The sequence below is a fragment of the Aedes aegypti genome, chromosome 2, assembly GCF_002204515.2.
Source record: "Aedes aegypti strain LVP_AGWG chromosome 2, AaegL5.0 Primary Assembly, whole genome shotgun sequence".
Classification (NCBI taxonomy): Eukaryota; Metazoa; Arthropoda; class Insecta; order Diptera; family Culicidae; genus Aedes; species Aedes aegypti.
The window spans coordinates 298,018,915-298,038,825 of record NC_035108.1 but is presented as its reverse complement, the minus strand read 5'-3'; the positions used below and the strand labels follow the sequence as shown (position 1 = coordinate 298,038,825).

Genomic DNA, 19,911 nt, shown 5'->3' with positions numbered 1-19,911 from the left:
TGGGTGTGGTTATTTTTGTTGATCTTTATTCCTATACTCAAGGAAGTTCTTGAATTCAAAAATGAACTGAACATATTAGCTGAGACGTTGAAGTTTTGTTAGAGCTTCCGTCCAATGTTGAGCCAATGTATGATTACTAAAAAAAGTCAACAATGATCGTGGTAGAATTGCGATGACAAAAAAGAAAACTATGGCGGCAATTGCAACCTCTACGCTGAAAGAAAGGGAAAGTGTATTGGGATAACCCTTACCACGCCATGTCCAATGATGACACTTGAATTTTGTTGTAATCATATAATAACTTGAGGACAAGCTATTTGAAGCAATCAACTCCAATTTCGAGCGGATACGTAATGCTTATTAGGCGGGAAACCCGGAAAGAACACTGCCATGCGTTTTTGTTTGTTTTCATACCATGCGTTTCCTACCCGTTCAGTTATTACACATATTTGAAAATTGTTGGTTATTGGAGCGCAGGAACAAATACCAACCCCACATAACAAATTTCTCTGAATGGAATGTCATCAATGTGTACAACAATATTTTGCTTTCATTCTTTATTTTTAACAGCATTTTTAAATACTCAAACATACTCGGCGTTTTAAACGGGAAACTCTTCAGTTCGGTGTTCACTTCATCACAAAACGTCACTCATTTAAAGTAGCTTCCATCTCCATACCCCTTCAGAATGGTTTCCCCAAACGGTCTTACGTCAATCGAACCGTCGTCCAGCAGTCCATCCGATACGTTGTAGTGTATGCTTTTGCGATGTGCGTTTGCATTGTAACAAATTGCACCTCACACGAACGAAATTACTGGGGGAAATTACAGCGAAATTATCTTGTCGTCAAAGGTTGAACTCTGAGTTTTGCGCTGTGCTTGGAACATATCAACAGCTCTCCGACCCAGCAAAGTGCTCCAAGGCCGTTCGAATTTTGCTGAGCTGTCATCACCTCTCATCGTTCCATCGCCTGCGATTTTTCCGATGGTCCAAGCGCTTTCATGTCCAGGCTCAACTCTGTGTTGTGTTTTTGTGCTGCGTTTTTGTTGCAGCGATCATAAATGCATGCCATGCCGGTATGTAAGGAATGCTATTTTTTGACATTGAAGTCGTACGTTGGCCTTCGATGACAACCCGCTTCGTAGCATTTCGACTGTGAGTTTGTTGGTTCAACTTGGAGGAATGCGATTTCTACGTGGGATTTCGATCCGGATCTGCGCTTGTATATGCTCTTGTAAACTCGAAATGCTAGGCCTGAAGGCAGGCTATATGTACAATGGGAAAATCCTAACTATAAGATACAAGCTAATAGTGACTTTCATCGTTCGATCGTTTGGGAATTGCTGCTTAACACATCTATTACGGACAGATCTAGGTTTTGGATCAAATTTTCTGTCCGTGAAAGCAGGACACAGTATACAAAGACGTGTATCACTTCGTACAGTGAGGATGATCCCACTAATATGCTAACTACAACAGAGCCGAGAAGTTTCGGCCGAACGTCAATTATTTGAAACGTCGCTGGGTTAGATAAACCATTCTTGTATATTACAGCACTTGGTGCTGCATGACTGCGTAATCTTCCAACTACTAATACTATGTAGAATAAATTACAATTTATAACAACTACTAAACTGCAACGAACTATAGCTTTGTTTTAGTGAGATGCTTTGATGGCAGCCGGAGTCTCCTTCTCACTGAAGGTGTCCTGATTCACATCCCCGGACTCCACGGATTTGTTCATGAGGTGGGGCGTATTCCAGGGTTGCACCTCTCCAGAAGCCCACATCACGTACGCCAGATTGGTCACGTGGAACACGGCGAACGAAATCCAGAACACGATACGCCATTCTTCCAACGAGTGCTGCAAAAGTGGAAATCCCAGTTAGTTTTAGGGTCCTAAAAGAATATCAAAAACTTTATCACTCACATTAGGAGTCATGATGCCAACCACGTAAGGGGCGATGATACCCGTGATGGCACCGATACCGTTCGTGACGGCCATCAAGCTTCCGGCGTAGTTTGGACTCAGATCCAGTGGGTTGACCTTCATGCCCGGGTAGAAGGTTCCCATGAGACCCATGGCAATGGTGAAGAGGGCTACCACCAGCACTCGGTCACAACCGGCGTAGGACGCTCCAACGATGAAGAAGGCAGGGCCGGCTGAGGCTGTAGGGTTAGAATGGAAACGCGGTTAGATTTCGACAGAACACTTGAAAATGTTGAATACGGGGGAACACATCCCACTGATTAAGTCCCGTGAAGGGTTTGAGGGCAAAACATTGAAAAACAAATGGTGAAAAGGTCATAAAATCAAAAATGATTTGAATGGGGCAAAGTTTATCCTTCTTTGAAAAAATATTGTCGACCGATTGTGCTTTATTTTTTTCTGACCGATCTTTTGTTCTTTCGATCTTTTAGCTTTCAACGTTTTGTCTTTCGACCTTTTGTCATAGATTCAGGTAATATATCTTGTTTTTTTTTTGTTGGTATTTTTAAAGATTGTCTGGCTACTCCCATAAGTCAACTTTACGAAATTCAGAGCTTTTTCATCGCAATCCCAACAGTTCCCATATCTCAACACTTACCAATAGTGGTGAACAGCTTCCGTCCGAAGGTGATCGACATCTTGCCGGATGAGATCAGCCAATCGCTCAGCACCCCCGTCGAGAGCGAAACGATCCACATCACCAGATACGGAAGCGAGGAGTACAATCCATTGTCCTTGATCGAGAATCGCAGCACATCGCTCATGTACTTGGGCAAGTCTGTAACCATGATGAAGAAGCCCCAATCGTGACCGATTTGAGCGCAAACCAAAGCAATCATCGGTACACTGGTCAGAATGTAACGCCATGGAGTCGGAGGAAGAGTCTTGTCCCGAGTCAATGCTCCCAACTCTTTCTGGAGGAAATCCTTCTCCTTGTCACTGATGAAGGGATGTGATTGCGGGTCACTGTAGCAAAGCAGCGTCTGTAACAATAAATCAAATTGTCTTCAAACACGTCATTCAGTAACTACAATCTTTCAAACTTACAAATAAAATAAACCACACAACTCCCATGCCTCCGAAGAAGTAAAACACTGATGACCAGCCATCAAAACTGTGCAGCAAATATCCAGAGATCAAATTGCCCAGAATGGTGCCAACCTGTCCGCCACCGAACACCAGTGAGCCCAACTTACTGCGCTCCTTCAGTGGAATCCAAGAGGCCAGCAGGGCACTCAACGCCGGGAAGGTTGTACCCTCGCCCAAACCCATCAGCACTCGAATGATGATCAGAGCCGTCGATCCACCGATGCCCACCGCCCAGGGAGTGATCAACGTGAAGAACGCCGTCGACAGAATACCCAAACTCAGGGTCCACTTGCCGCCGAATTTCTCCGCCAGGATGCCTCCCGGTAGATGCGTTATCACGTAGCCCCAGTAGAACGACGACAGGATGACGCCCTGCAGTTCCTGGTCCCAGTTGAACTCTCCGCCGGTAAAGTCCTCCATGTTGGCGTTGTCATCGATCGGGCAGACCCCTTCGTCCTCCTCCACCGAGGTGGTCTTGTTGACCATCTCGGTGATGGCGATCGAGAGGCAGATTCGCATCGTGTAGGCATTGAGAATCGCCAGGAAGCCGAAGATCGCCAATATCACCCGCTGAGGGATGATGAAAACTGTGAAGAAATAGAAAGAAAATGGCGTAAGTGGTGTTTTGTAGTGTGAAACAGATAGGATGATTTATCATTTTTGTACCGAAATATTTTCAAGATTTTGGAATATGAATGTTGTAATTATGATATTATCGATTTTTTATTAATCCGTAAGAACGAAAACGGACAAGCAATTGGAAACTCTGTACGGAACGAATCTCTCAACTTCATCGAAAGTATACGCATACTATTGGATGTACTGAGCAGTGCGTATCGTACCTTCTTGCTGTGCGTATACAAATTCTCTCTGCTTTAGGAAGTTTTGAAAGCTAGTGGTGGTAATTCTTCTTGGACACCGTCACCGTTTATTCACTAAACATGATTGCAGCTATAAACAAAAGGAACGATGAATCTCTGAATTCATAACTTCCTTCCAAAAAAAAAGCGGGATTAACAACTGTCACTAAACGTCGCAATAATGGAAGGACGTTTCTCCGGAATGCGTGCTTTTATCAAGGGTGAAATGGTTAATGGTGATAATTACATCGAAATGAGCAATCGGTTCGATGCTCTAGACAAATTTTCCGATCACCAAATCAAAGCAGCCGCTCTTCGATTCAAGTGAGAAAATATAGAGTGCCGCCTATCGTGGTCAGTTGTTCCGAATTTGGGAGATTTAGGCAGGAGATCTTGAACTCCATTAGGAAAATTAAGGTTTTCCTTCCAAATCACAAAGAAAGGAGACTGTCGCGGTTTGCCGGAAACTTTTAAAGATCGCGAACTTCGTCTCAAACATCTTGAAGAGAAGAAGCACAATTTTTTACTTATGACGACAAAACTGAACGCTTGTTCAAAGTTGTCTTGAAAGGTCTCTCAAGTGACTATAAGTCACCGGAAGAGATCAAAAATGGAATAAATGATTTACTTGGATTTTCCCCAGTCAAAGTAATCATTATGAAAAAGTTAACCCAATCTGGCATTCTTCGGAAAGGGCTTTCTCAAGAATAGTATTTAGTTCACTTTTACAATAGTGATCTAAATAGTATTAAAGCTTTAGAAAAAGCAAGACCTATGTTTGATGTCCGAATGACATGGGAACATTTCCAGAAACCTGGGGGAAATTTTCAGAACCCCACTCAGTGCCGTCGGTGTCATAAATGAGGTCATGGTACAAAACGACTTCCGTCCTGTGAAGGAAGATACCAAATGCTCATTCACAAGCTAATTTTTTTCTGTCGGGTAGCCGTTGGAATCTTTTCATAGTTGGAATACGAATGGATTTAGCCAAGGAAACTCCTATGCCGATATTGTAGCAAGTAGTTTCAGCTCCTCTTCTCCAAATTGTTTTCCTATGAATAAACGTTCCAATTGCTTAAAATCATATGGATGAACCTCTGCCGCCGCAGGCAACTCATATTCCGTTTCTTCAATAACGGATAATCCCAACAAAAATCATCAGAAAATGTACCTACAGTTGGTAACATGTATCCCTCTGATTTTGATTTTCTAACCGAACAATTGAATCAAATAGTTGATGCCATTTTCAAAACCACCACAATGGCTGAAGCAATCCAAGTTGGCGTAAAATTTACTAGTAAAAATGTTATCGGATTGCGTTTCTTTAATAGGTCAAAATAGGTTTTTGAATATTTTAAATTGGAATGCTGTTCAATTTTCTAGCAGTTCATAACATACATATAGCAGTTATTGCTGAAACATATTTAAAACCTGGATCCTAACTCAAAAATATCCAAATTTTTTTGTTTATCGCAATAATCATTCATATTCGTATAAAACATGAGCTTTTTTCGTCAATTGAAATTAAAATTTTTGTAACATTGGGTTTTTCTGTTGAAAAAATAATGGAAATTATTCGCCTTGTTATGTGATCAGAATGAACGTGGGTCATGTTACAAGTGTTGACACACTGTGATCGGCGCCAAACAGTGGGTGGTGTGTGTATGTCTTGTTTTCGTTCATGGCTCGTTATCTTCCAAGAAAGATAAATATCATGCGTGTTGTATGAAGGCAGGTGGATAAATGGGATGAAATGTTGGCTCGTGTGTCAATGATCGTAAAAGTTTCCAAAGCCTGGTAGGGTATTCTAGGTATTCTTGGCACTTTTTGTTCCCTTCGGCAGTGAGGCTTTTTGAAAGCTACTGAGCTCATATTAGGCCACAATATGCGTCGTATTGAAGTGCTTCTTATTGCAATGTTTCCAACAATTCGGCTGATAAAAAACCCCCATGTCAAAGTGCATCACGGAAGTGCCCAAGTAGCTTTGCACCCTATATTGAGAAATAAAAAGTCTGGTGAAAAGCGATTGTGTATTGATTACAGATCTTCGAATAAAATAACTGTTCGCGATAGCTTTCCTTTTCCACTAATTATTGATGATTTCTTGGAACAATTAGAGGGTAAGAAATATTCTACAGTACTCGATTTGAAGCACGGGTTGCATCATGTTAACGTTTCCGAAGATAGCATTCCGTACACTTCGTTTGTTACGCCAAGTGGGCTGATGAGTATGTCAAGATGCCATTTGAGTTGCGTAAAGCTCCAGCAGTTTGTCAATAGAGTGCTCGAACCCTTTTAGAAGGAAGAATCTGTTACTGTTAACTTGAATGATGTGACGTTGGCAACAAATACTGTTGAGGAACATCTTCAGCTTCTGAAACGTGTTATGCGACGTTTGGCAGAATAAAAGGGAAATTCAAGAAATGTTTGTTCTGTTATACAGAGATTGATTTATTAGGCTTTATGATAAATCAAAAAGGCATATGGCCAAATAATACCTATCTGGAAGCAATTGGAGGTTTGCCGTTTCCATTAGACGCCAAGAAAGTAAGTAAATGTCTTGGTCTTTATTACTAAATATTTCCATCGATACGTTTCATCCTTTCCAAGCATGTCACAACCACTGCGTGAATTGGTTAAGGCGTTAAGCTTATTATCGCCGAGAAGTGCAAGGATGCCTTTTCAACTCTCCAGGATGAATTGGGTTCCCCTCCGTTGTTGGTCCTGTACTGTCCTAATAGGGAGACTGAGTTGCATTGCAACGATAGCTCTGCGGTTTTGGTGGTATTTCATTGCAGAAACAGAAAGATGGGAAATGGCATTTGGTCGCATACTTTTCAAGATGAACTACCCTTGCTGAGTCTTCCTATCATAGTTTCGAGCTAGAAACTCTGGCATTCCGTTTTGGATCATTACTAATTGTAATTCTTCAACGATGAATATGGATCGTAAAAGTGTAAATGCACGAATAGCGCGCTGGGCTTTAGAGTTAGAGAACTACCATTACACGATTTAAAATCGTAGTGGTAAGTTAATGACACACGTTGATGCTTTGAGTCGAGTTTATGTTGGAACGATTGATAATTCCGGTCATCTCCTCTGTCCTCTGTCCAGATGATGTTTTTTTTCAGTTAGGGTCGGTGTTCCCTTAGTGGACAGTCCCCTATAGTCGCACTAGTGGCTTTTTACGGCCGTTTTGCTATAAACCTTTTCAAAACATTTTTTGACATGAAGGTCAGGAGCTATTTATCTAAGTACCATTGATACACAGCTTGATTTTGTTCAAAAAATGATCTAAATAATTAGTTTTGCTTAAAATTTGAGCTGCCTTGCGCCTATAGTAAACCTATTGTTCCTATAGTAGCACTACTGAGAGAAACAATTTTTTATTTTACAAAATAATTGATGAATTAAGAACTTTTTTCAAATCAAACGAAACCTTTGGTCCACACTTTGTAAGAAAAATATAAAAGTTTTGTAAACATACGGTTTTGATTAGTATTTTGCCAACGCCGGGATGCTAGTGCTACTATAGGAACAGAAATTAGAAATAGTGCTACTATAGGCACATGTATACCTATAGTGGCACACGCGATAAAAAATGCAAACATTTGAGTTTTCGTAGTTTTCATATTTTTCCCACAAAACCAAGATAAAAAGCTTTCAGATGATGTAAAAATAATGACGATAGCGTTATTTTTCGATTTTATATTTTTGTTCTTAGCTATGCGGCTATTGGTACATCGACCCTACAAGTGACTCAGAATCGTGATTCCGAAATTATTAAGTTACGTAGTGAGTTAGAGACAGGTGTGGTTAAGGGTTTTGCGTTGGATGATGGATTGGTGTACAGAATATCCGATGCAGGGGAGACTGATAAAGTTTTACTCAATATTTCACGCGAAATGGAAAATAACATACATTTTTGGCTCAAATTCCGAACAGACTCATATTCCGAACACTTGGTTTTTGTATGGTGATTTGGTTGAAATGTTTCGCTGAAATATATCATCAAATTACCACGAAATGGCAGTCAATTGCAATTCAATTTAAACATATTTCAATCTTTTTTAGACCTCGGGAGTAGTGATGATTCTCTAGTTCGGGATCAGCAGCTCAGATACATTTATTTGCGAAATTGTTCATTTGAATACAATTTATTCGTGCTGTTCGGAATTTGAATCAAGGTGTTCGGAATATAAGACAGAATGAACACAGTGTTCGGCATTTGAATCAAAATGTTGTTCCGTACTTTTGCGTTAAAACAATACTGAATAAGTTAAAATAAACATTATTAACGGCACACTCACAGCTAACAGTTAGGCTTTGCGAAGAAATTAAAATTTTCACAAATATCGACTAATTTGTACTCCTCAGATGCATTTGAAGTCACAGCTGGCCTTAAGTGTTCGGAATATGAGTCAAAACGGTAATTCGGCTTGCGCATGAAAATGTTTGTCACATGGAGGTTACAAAATGCATGGATAAGATAAAAATGCATTATTGGTTTCCAAACATGAAGGATTTTTTTTTCTGTTCGGAACATAAACCACTGCGACCAATATTTGATCTATTGTAGTATATCCCGTGTCCTTTGTATAGTGCATGTCGTGTTACTTTGTCACTATCGAGAAGTGATAAAGTATTCGTTTTTTTACAGTTGTCATTCCTAACTTGATCACAGGAAAGGATTCTAATTGAAAGGTTCCGCTTTTCAACCCTTCGAAGGGTGTGGTGGGTACACTCTCCGCAGGCGCGCCCCTTTATCAGTCAAAATCGGATCCCTTGATAAAGTCGGGAAGTTACACCGATATTGTCGATGCATCAGAATCCTAGTCCTTACTTCTTCAAACTAGAGAACAATAAATAAAAGATTAGAAAACAACTTGTTGATTTCGACTCATTTTTATCGTTGTCTTAAGGTCATTCTCGGCTACTGGAAAACCGAGACTTGTCACTTTTAACAAGGTTTAAAATGTAACAAGGACTAATAGTGTTCCTTTGATTACTATAACATCCTGTTCTCTTCGTTTGAAGCAGTCAGGACTAGGTTTCATTGGTAGATCTTTACCCCATAACGCACCACGAAAAGGTGATCTACCCGTTATGGGTAAAACATGAAGGATAAAATTAATCAATACATTCTAAATTGTGTACGTTGCGTTATGCATTCAGTACCACCGAGCAGTTCCGCACGAAACTTGCACAACATCCTAAAGAAAGCCATTCTATTCGACACTGTACACGTTGATCTTTTTGGTCCTCTTTCATCAATTGTGTCTAAAAGGAAACATATTTTTTTGTCGTTGACGCATTCACAAAATACGTGAAATTGTATGCAGTAAATTCGACTAGCACAAAAGGAGACCAAGACGAATTATCAATGATCGTGGATCTTGATCTACGTCTTTGGAGTTCAACTCATATCTACTGAATAATAACATTGAACATGTTAACGTTGCCACTGTGTCCGCCCAAGCAAATGGCCAAGTTGAACGGGTTAATAGAGTGATAAAGTCGTTGCTTGCTAAACCATCGGAGCCCCTTTAACATTCTGATTGGACCAAGATGTTGGTTGTAGTAGATGCTATATCCGAGTTTCTGGAAGACGTCAGTTCTTGCAGTTCTGAGAGAGATTTGATTTCACTGCGAGAGTTGGCTTCTGGGAACATAAAGGTTGCCCAAGACCGAAATTCCGCCTATTTTGGAAAACGTCATAAAACATCCCTTAAGTTTTCTGAAGGTGATTTTGTGGTCATTCAGCATATTGACACAACAATTGGAACTAATAGGAAGTGTTCATATCGCGTATTTTTTTTTTCCTGTTCGGAACATAAACCACTGCGACCGATATTTGAACTTTTGTAGTATCGCGTATACAAGGTCCTTCAAAATGATGGATTAGGGCGGTTCAAAATTTAAAAATGTTTGAGAATCCTATCTCCCATACGTTCATTACCATCCTTACCCTAAAAATAGTGTTCTGTGAAATTTTCAGCTTTCTAGGTGGTGATTTGAAGGTGGCCCAAAAACAATGTAGGTTTATATGGAAATTACTATGGAAAAGTTTTGAGATATGTTCCAAACACGCTAGTACTGTAATGTAAGTACAAACTTATTATCCCATAATTAAAACTCACTCTTCAAGCCATAATGAAGAAATTTGCTGAATAGAGAGATTCAACCCGACGAATACAGAAGAGATATTCATGAGTTTGTTTGCTATTATTTATCTTAATATGGGATTATAGCCCTGCAAACATGTACAAAAATCTCAAACAAAATTAGCTTAAAAGGGATTAGTTTCTTCAGCAACTTCCTTCATTAAGGTTTGAAGAATGAGTTTTCAATGTGGGATGATAAGTTTCTACTTACATTACAGTACTAGCGTGTTTTGAACATTTCTTAAAATTTCTCCATAGTAATTTTCATATATATCTACATTGTCTTTGGGCCACCTTTAAATCACCACCTAGAAAGCTGAAAATTTCACAGAACACTATTTTTATGGTAAGGATGGTAAGGAGCATATGGGAGATTGTTTTTTCAAACATTTTTAAAATTCGAACCGCCCTAATGATGGATACGTCATCAGGGACATAGAGAATGGGCAAATTTCGTAAATGCGTTAAGATGGTATAATAGAGGCATACAGAATGAAGCGTGCTTATTCACTTATTAATAGAAAATCAAAACTTTGTCTTAAGAACAAGCATTTGATCTTCAAACATATTTTCAGGCCAGCCATGTTATATGCTGTTCCAATATGGACTAGCTGTTGCAATACTAGAAAGAAAGATCTGCATAAGATTCAAAATTAAAATTTGCCCTTGATTCTGAAGGCCCTTCCCGTGTATAGTACTGATGAGTTATATTGAATATCCAATGTTGAAACATGTCGAATAAAATTATTAATAATACATACAAAGGTATCGACCGTGATGATTTTATTTTGAAATTGTTTATCGGCATATCGGTCTATTTTGCTCGAAGTAAGAGGGAGCATGGAGAAGAAAGCAATGACTACTAGATGGATAGGTACCGTAAGGGAACGGCGAGAGAAATTGGATTAGATGTTGAAGAGGGCATACCATATGAAACAGTATTACTTGAAACGTCACTTCCTTGTGGCTAAATGTAAAATAACAAACGGCTTAAAAGATAAAAACGCAGTTCATAAATAATGATCATGTGTGTGGCTTATCGGGGAGAAATACACATGATATGGACAAACCATCCATGATTGTGTAATGATTCCCCAATAATATAAGCCATCGATCGATAGAACCTGCTTGATCGCCAAACAGTATTAGGGCGCTTGAGACCTCCTTCCTTTTGGCTGTCTTGGTAGTGTCATTCTCAAAACACACCCAAGCCGTTCCCATAGGGGACGTTAGCCACAAGGAAGTGACGTTTCAAGTAATACTGTTTCATATGGTATGTCCTCTTCAACATCTAATCCAATTTCTCTCGCCGTTCCCTTACGGTACCTATCCATCTAGTATTCATTGCTTTCTTCTCCATGCTCCCTCTTACTTCGAGCAAAATAGACCGATATGCCGATAAACAATTTCAAAATTATTAATAATTTAAGACAAAAATCATTGCAATCTTATAATGGTTAAGTTAGGTTAAGTAAATTTAAAGCGTTTTTTTCTCTTATAAGCGAGTGAAATCAATTCATTTGTAAAAATTCTGAACTGTCACGGCAATTGAAATGTGATATGTTGTTAAGTTTCAGAAAATTAGAATTATAGTGTTTTCTAACACAGATTTTGGAATATTACGAACGAATTAATTAATAAAAAATAACATTACAAAGAAAATTTAGGTTTGCTCTGTTGAATTTCAATATAATACACATTTCCAATCGTGCATCAGAATACCTACATCACCTTCCAACAAGTCCTTGTTCACCGAGGCATCGATCTCCGGCCAAACCTCCCGGACCATGAAGGTTATCATTGTTTTCCAAGATGTGCCAAAACGTTGAACTTGAATTATTGTGGTGAGGCTCGTCAAACCCGGCGCTAAATTGAGTATCATTTGCGGAAATTATAAATTCATTTATTTTGTTGGAACAGGTGCTACCACACCGTTTTAATCCAACCCGCAGCTAGTGCTAAATTTTGCTGTTGATCGAATAAATTTACACGCCACGCTGCACGCCAACTCCGAACGAACAGCTGATGACGCCCAGTCGAAAACCGGCACAGTCCGCCTCCGATAGAGTATCATTAGCGAGCATGCGATCTCGAGCTTAGTCCAACTATAGGTTCTGGCTGGGCTGCAGTTGCGAAATTATTCAAATTGGGTCCTAAAATTTTTAATGAATTCTTGTTTTTATTTGATAACACGAAAGAGCATGTTACTGCAACTCTTTTAGCAATTTTTCCCGCTGAAATAAAGACTAAATCATGTTTAAACTCAAATTTCAAAATTTGGTCCATGAATGAACCTTGACACTTTTGATCATGTTTGACGTTTGCTTAGTCGTCAAAAACACCACAGGGCTTTTAGTTTTAACACTGGGGTTGTTCCTATTTGACATTTCGGAAGGAACACGGAAAACAAAATATACCCAAAAATTTGAATTTAAGCCAAGGGGTGTGACAAAATCTAAAGAAACATAAAAAAATGGTTTTCGGGCTTAAACCAACGGAGAACATTAAAAAATTGAGTAAACATGTGTTTTTGTCCTAAACTTAAGCGTTTAGCACTAATATTGGGACAGGGCTTTAGGACCCTATTACCGCTAGTTATCTGTGTATGGGTAAGTTAGCACGACACGCGCGATTTTGATAGTGGAAAGGGTCGCCCCTTTTGCTAACTTTCATGCAGGACCAACCACAAAGTAGGGGAGCTGGGGATAACACGGCATTATTATATGCTCTTTTCTAACGTGATCTAATTGACTTGTTTTTGTATTGAATTATAGAAAAAGTCATTCATTTTTATCTTTCAGATCTCAATACATTAAATAAAAAGTTACTTCAACACTTATTTTTCGCATGGAACAAAATCTATGGCAGTGCATATTGTGACTTTAAGAAATAAGAAATTTGATTATTTACAAAAAAAAAACATTTTTTGCAATTTCTCATCGTAATAGATTGATTTTCATCACGCCAATCTATCATGGAACGGCCTACTTTCCTGCACTGAAGTATGCAGTGCGGGAATAGTCCTTACGCAACTGAAATCAGTGCTGAAATGATTCATTACGCAAAACTTTCTCATTACGCAACTGTTTTCAGTTGCGTAATGAATCATTACACAACAATTTTTCAGAAATTGTAAAATGATGGTCAATGCATTCCGATATAATTTTTGATATCCTTAAGTGGTCTTCTACGAAATTGCAAAAAATTACGACTCGTGCTGTAAAAATCATCATTCGCAACTTGTTCCGTAAACTACTATTTTGTAATTTCTTATCGTAATAGGCGTAATTTTTACTACGCAAAAGTCGATTTTTACAGCGCTCATCGTACTTGTAAAAATCATCATTCTGCAACTTGTTGCGTAAACTGCTATTTTTTTTTTCTAGAAAAAACACATGAAACATATTTAGAGCACCGTTTCATAAATTGTCTTGGGCGAAAAAAAAATGGGTTTTAAAACAGGTCGTTCGTCAAATTAGGTGGCTGTCAAATTACCCCCAGTTCCCTCACGACCCGAGTTACGCCTGACTGCCCATAGATAGCACATAGCAACGAAATGAACGGTGTCGATGATTGCACGGGGTAAATTGTTTGCGGTCGGCGATTGCCCGATAAGCTAATCCGTTAGGCTTAGCGATTCTTAACTATTGCATTGCATTGCGGATAAACTACCGGGCTCAGCAAATGGGATCTATTTGACATCGGAAAACAGATGCGCCTGGTGTATAAATTGCACAAATTGATTATTGCTTATCACACAAATGATTCCATGTTAATTCAACTATCGAACAAGGAATTTCATACGATGAGGGCATGCGATATGCGAATTTCTTTACGTCGATACAAAACGAAATGATACCCGGAATTTTTAATACTGGTAGTCACCTTAACATTCCTTTCGATATAGATCAATTCAGATAGAAAATTTGCCTCATAAAAATTTCTATTTGTATTATCTATGTGGTTTTAGGGGAACGAGTTGATGTTTTTCCCACTGCTTAAAAACGATATTTGGTCTAATTTTGTGCGTTTGAAATTAACTATTGAATGACACCGAAATTTCAATCAGTAAAGGAAATCACTTCATAAATCGAGGATTCCACAATACAGGTAGAAAGGTAGGTTTCCGAAGCATCTCCGATTGGTACCGCAGGCAAAAAGGTTCCAAACAAGTGTTCAATAAAACATGACATCCAAACAGTTACCAAAAACTTACCAAGGGTTCTCAAACTGTTCCTAATGATTCCAAAATGATTACCAGCTGTTTTCACGGATTCCAGAGAGGTTCCAAGAAGTTCTTAGAGATATTAAACACTTTTCAAGAAACTTTAGAGGGATCCTCCAATTTTTTGAAGGTGTTTCTGAAATTTCAAAAGCGGTTTCAGTGTGCTCAAAGAAGTTCTATGGATTAACAACTACCGAAAAGCTAAACATTACATATACCTTGCAATTGGATTAAATGGGCAAATTGATGTGAAGTTTTGCGAAAAAGTTACACGTCTTCTCAGTGAGAATCGAACTCACGACTCCTAGATCTCTAGTTAGGGCGCGTTACCCCTACGCCATGAGAGGACTCATGGACGCAGAAGTTAACCTGAATTCGATTTCAGCTCAATAATCACGTGGTCCTTTTTCGCAAAGTGCACCTCTTTCGGAAGAATTAGATGCCCATCCAAACACAACGCTTACTATTTATATCCAATGCCTAGCCCGAGAGCGCATTATTTTTTAGGTAATGAAATAGCACACAATACTAGCCAGCAACTGTACTGGCTGAGGTTTCTATTGTGTGGGCTTCCAATGGGTTGTGACGTTCTCAAACGACCGGTTACGGAACATTAGTGCTAGCGGCGATGCATGAAAGATGTGTTTCAAACTTATTTATGACAAATTGTGTTGCTTGGGATGAATCTTTAATTCAAATACTTGTCAAATTTCATTCAAAATCTACTTTTTCTCAGCGATAAGTTCATCCCTCATTCATTCTAGATGAACTATTTCCACTACCCAAGAAGGATAAAATAACTCGCAATAACATACTAATACCATATTTCGGTATCATACCATAATTAGGTATTGTTCTGTTGCCAATACCTCAATTTGGTATTATAATGATATTGAGTAAAGTGTTTAAAAAATCAATAATACTTCATTGAGGTATTCGACAGCTATTGAGGACTGCTTGAGGTATTGAACTATTATTGAAAAATTTCACTTTTATATTGAAATCCATCACGTATTATTTAGGTATTACAATACCGGATCTAATTATCAGTTTGGAATCAGTAGAACATGCTTGAGATATTATTTGAGGTATTTTACTTCTTATGCAGGGCTCATTCATACCTCATTCAGGTTGTTAGTTTTGGAAATTATCTGGTATAGAATACCTCTGGTTGGTATTCAGTAGCACTTTTCTTCTGCTCGGGTAGTCTATGGCTGCTGTTAATCTCTCAAAACGTTTAAATAGTCTTTAGTGAAACTCAAATTTATGACAATGAACCTCAACTTTTCAGATCCAAAGCTTAAAAATTCACTATTCTTAGTTTTTACTGGTTCCTTTACGTACAAACCGTGTTCAGATCATTCTTGCTTTATGCTTAGAAAAAAGTTTCACAAACAAACCTCATAGACAACATTATTATAATAATAGATATTGCCTAATATAGTAAGCAAGCGTATAACAGAACTTGCAACAGTGATGAAATTTCGTGATAACTTTAATAAAAATTGAGAATAGCGTCTTTCTGACAAACCTAACTGTGATTAAAATGTAATAAAAATCAGAGGGGGTTGTGTACAAGATATGACCGCATGAAGTTAACTACGACAATTGATTTTATGCATTTGAATTTTAGTCGATTGTCATAGTTGCAGCCTTCCTATAGTTCGAAATCTAACATCATATCATGACGGTCGCAACATTTTAGATTTTCAATTGACACCCAGTATATTGCCGTAAGACGTAGTTAACGTCAAAAGAAGAATGCGCAAAGAAGCAGACATCGGTCTGCTTTTATAGTGCACTTGGCAACCAAAAGGAATCGTGGGTTTGGTTGCGTAAGAAAGGGGTCGACATTTTCCCAATTTTCGACAGTCTATCGTCAAAAATCGAAAGTTTTCTCTATTTGAGTAAAATGTTGTATAAATTTCCGACCAATTGGTGGGAAAATATTGAAAATCTACCGATAAATGGCTGAGTTAATAGTATTCAAAATCTTACATAATTTCGTGACGGTCGCATTATTTTAGATTTTCAATTGACACTCACAGTATTGCCGTAAGACGTAGTTAACGTCAAAAGTGGCTATGGTTTTAAATATGACAATGGATTTAATTGTTTAGGTTATGAAAAACTCGTAATAAGTTCCATTTGTTTGAAGTTTAGTTAATGTGAACAACGACTTTAGAATTGAGAAAAACAAAAGTGGTATATACGAAAAATTTAAGTGTACTCTTTAGTACTCTTTACAGACTTTCCAGTACGAGCAAATATGGTAACCCTAACCTTAGTGGTATAATCAAAGTTTCCATAAAAGCAATAGCAGTTGAAACAAAATAAATACCATACAGTTAACCTTTAACATATTGCCTATAATTTTGCTGAGTAAAATTGTGACAAAATATTTACCCATTTTTAGTTATAACAGTTTCGAAATTGATTGTCTTAAACGAACTTTTGCCCCACCGGTGGGGCAAGAGTTCGAATCAAGTGTGGGGCAAAAGTTCGCTGGCTGAAACACAAAATATCGACTCTTTTATGACTAAGTGAAAATGAAAAATTTTGGAGATATTTTTCGCACGATCAGACAAATTTCGCTTAATTTTAATTCTTTCCAATCATTTATGCAAAAACCAATACAATTCAAAGCATCCTTATGATATTTGGAGTGAAAGTCTCTTATTCGAATAGCATTCGAACCACCATGACATTTGTAAGTTTTGTATTGAATTGCACTGGAAAACTTAAAAAGAAACTTTTGCTCCACTCGAACTTTTGCTCCACTTTGCTCTACACAGCTAAAAATATGTTGTAAATTTAAGTTTATTTTCATGCACATATATGGAGCATCAAAATAAACGTAAATTTCAACGACCAATCCATTATTTTTGAATTGAATTCACTTTAAATTTACACGATCATGTAATTTTTAACCATTTTTAGTTGAAAATTGAAAGTATATTCGTTTAAATTTACATGATGCTGTAATAACATACGAATTTGATTTATTTTTACAGTAGATCTCAGTTTACATCACATTGAAAATTAAAAATTTTTTCTGTGTATATGTCTATCACATTTACATCGAAAATTCTTTGATGCCATGCCCAAGGAACACACATGTTGTAATTGATGCATATTAACTCTTAAATGACTAGATTTTGTCATATAAGAGTTAATATACATCAATTATAACATGTGTGTTACTCGGGTGTTATATTAGAAAAATTAAAGGTCTCTGCAACTCTTTTAAGTACGTAGTCTACTAATTGCAGTTCCAGCTGAAGCGACGTGGCCAGAACAACTCTCGATTGAAGTATGTGTCTGGACTAGATCACCAATCCATGCTAAGTTTGGAAACTCCAATTGATTAGTGTATAAGAGGGAATCAAACCTTATTGAATCGTATATGGTTTGACATCACCATGTATCGTAAGCGCTGAACATTAACATAATGTTGAAAACCTGAGGCTATTGAAAAGCATTTCAATTGCTTCATTATAAGTATTTGGTTTATATTCTAAACATTTATTTTTTGTGTGTTGATAAAAACGGAATAATTTGTTGACGAAATCGGAACGTGACAAAATCGGAGCGTGACAAAATTGGAATGTGATAAAAACGGAACATACCTGTACTTCAGTTTTACGACAGGGTCGATGGTCTAATGGCTACCGCTTCTGCTCAATTAGCAGAAGATCATGGGTTCAATCCCAGTCCCGTCCCTTTCGTCGTACTTTGTAGTTGTTTCTTTCACTTGCTTCTATCTTCCACTCTCAATCTATCACACTCACACTCCTATCCGTTCATAGCAAACGCTAGAACCAGAGACGGACAAGAAATCGTTTCCCTACACTGAGCCGGAAATTGCGTACGAATTTTATAAGAGAACGCCTGTGAATTGATTTCTTGAAACACAAAACGTCCGATATTCACAAGAAATTCTTGTCGTTATCATTAGAGATCTTATGAATATCTTTATTTTCCTGAATTCAAAGAGTGATTCTCTAAATACATAATAGTCCTAAAGAATTCCATAATTTATATCCATGATCCTTCATAAGAATATTTTATGATATTATACACATTTATATTATGAACGCAATGATCGATAGAAGTTCACAAGATTTTCTTATGAGTCACATTAGATTCTTTATTCCATAAGTATTTCGTATGAAATTTTTACGTGTTTTTTTATAGAAAGTCGAATGGATTTCACAAGTGTTACTAATCATTATCCTACGCGCACTTATGAATCTCAGTCGTGACTATTATGTTATTAGCATCGATCCTCGTAATTCATAAGATTTTCGTATGAAATTGTTAAGAAAATCGTACTCCATTCGATTATTTTATGAAAGCCAATGATCAATGCGTTTGATAACCAAAAAGAGTTCTTTATGAAATTATATCTGGGTATGTAATGAGTGTTATTTCATAAGTCTGTTGTGGAATGTTATAAGATTCTCGAATGAAAAACAAAATTCTTCTTCTTATGTCGTTATTCCATAAGAAAATTTTGTGTATTTCATACGTTCCATTTCCTCAGTGTACGCTTCCATTCTTCCATAATTATAGCACGCCTTTGCTGGCAATTTTAATCAAGCATTCAGTTTTGAGTTTTAGAATAAATTTCACAAATAATTGCGATATAATCTAAACGAGTAGAACACTTGTTGTCTTCCTGTTTAAAGAAAGAAATACAGACATTACGTGAAGTTTCGCAAAATTGTTTATCATAAATGTATGGATAAATTGTTTCTTCACTAAATCGAAAAGCATTTTTACTCGTTTAGAGGGTATGGGAATGGGGGTTCATAAATGGACACTAGACTGGACCTTAAACAAAAAAGTTGTAAAACTCAATGGGGTACCCCCTAGATATGAGCCTTAGGGTAAGAAAAACGCTCTCTCAAAATTTCAACTCAATTGGTTGCTCCACCAGTTGGCGCAATCTATTTGAAGCTTGTATGGGATATTCGTCTCAAATGATTCTACCCCACTACCCCGAATCCCATTACCCCGAATGCCATTAACCCGAACGCCATTACCCCGAATTCCATAACCCCGAACAACCCATCACCCCGAATGACATAACCCCGAATTCCAAAATCATGGGGAAATGCCATCAATATCATCATGTCAAGATAATTGCGAATTCGGGGAAATAGCATTCGGGGTGATGGAATTCGGGGTAATGGTACATTCGGGGTAATGGAATTCGGGGTGATGGGATTCGGGGAAATGGCATTCGGGGTAATGGGGTAGAATCGTCTCAAATATATTGAAAATTGATCCTATGTCACTGTTTCGTTCCGCATACTAATTGTTCGCGTTCAAACAAGCCCAGAATGACAAATACACTAGTTGATACCCTAATGAACATAATTGCAGAAGGTTGTATCCGGATTTAATCTCATTTTCATTACTCTTTCAGTTGTTGAAAGTTAGGCTTAGATCAGCACTCCCGTAAAGTCACTTATATGCATGCGACATGTGCCTCAGCTCGCCTAGCGTCATAGGTGGCTATGACGCGCTTAGTGGCTACCTCCAAGCTATGTTGATGAAATACAAGCATTATTGCA

At 37.9% G+C, this 19,911-nt stretch overlaps 1 protein-coding gene across 2 annotated transcripts in view; it reads right to left on the bottom strand.

Moving 5' to 3' along the window:
* Positions 1 to 542: 542 nt before the first annotated feature.
* The window catches only part of LOC5571677 (putative inorganic phosphate cotransporter), an 83,544-nt gene continuing 64,175 nt past the window's right edge, over positions 543 to 19,911 (bottom strand). For both annotated transcript variants that reach the window (XM_021845480.1, XM_001653714.2), the window contains exons 2-5: positions 3,039 to 3,667; positions 2,590 to 2,974; positions 1,932 to 2,170; positions 543 to 1,865 (exon numbers count right to left, since the gene is read on the bottom strand). In XM_021845480.1, the coding sequence (XP_021701172.1) occupies positions 1,659 to 1,865; positions 1,932 to 2,170; positions 2,590 to 2,974; positions 3,039 to 3,667 (1,460 nt within the window). In that variant the 3' untranslated portion in view covers positions 543 to 1,658. The remainder of the gene's footprint in view (positions 1,866 to 1,931; positions 2,171 to 2,589; positions 2,975 to 3,038; positions 3,668 to 19,911) is intronic.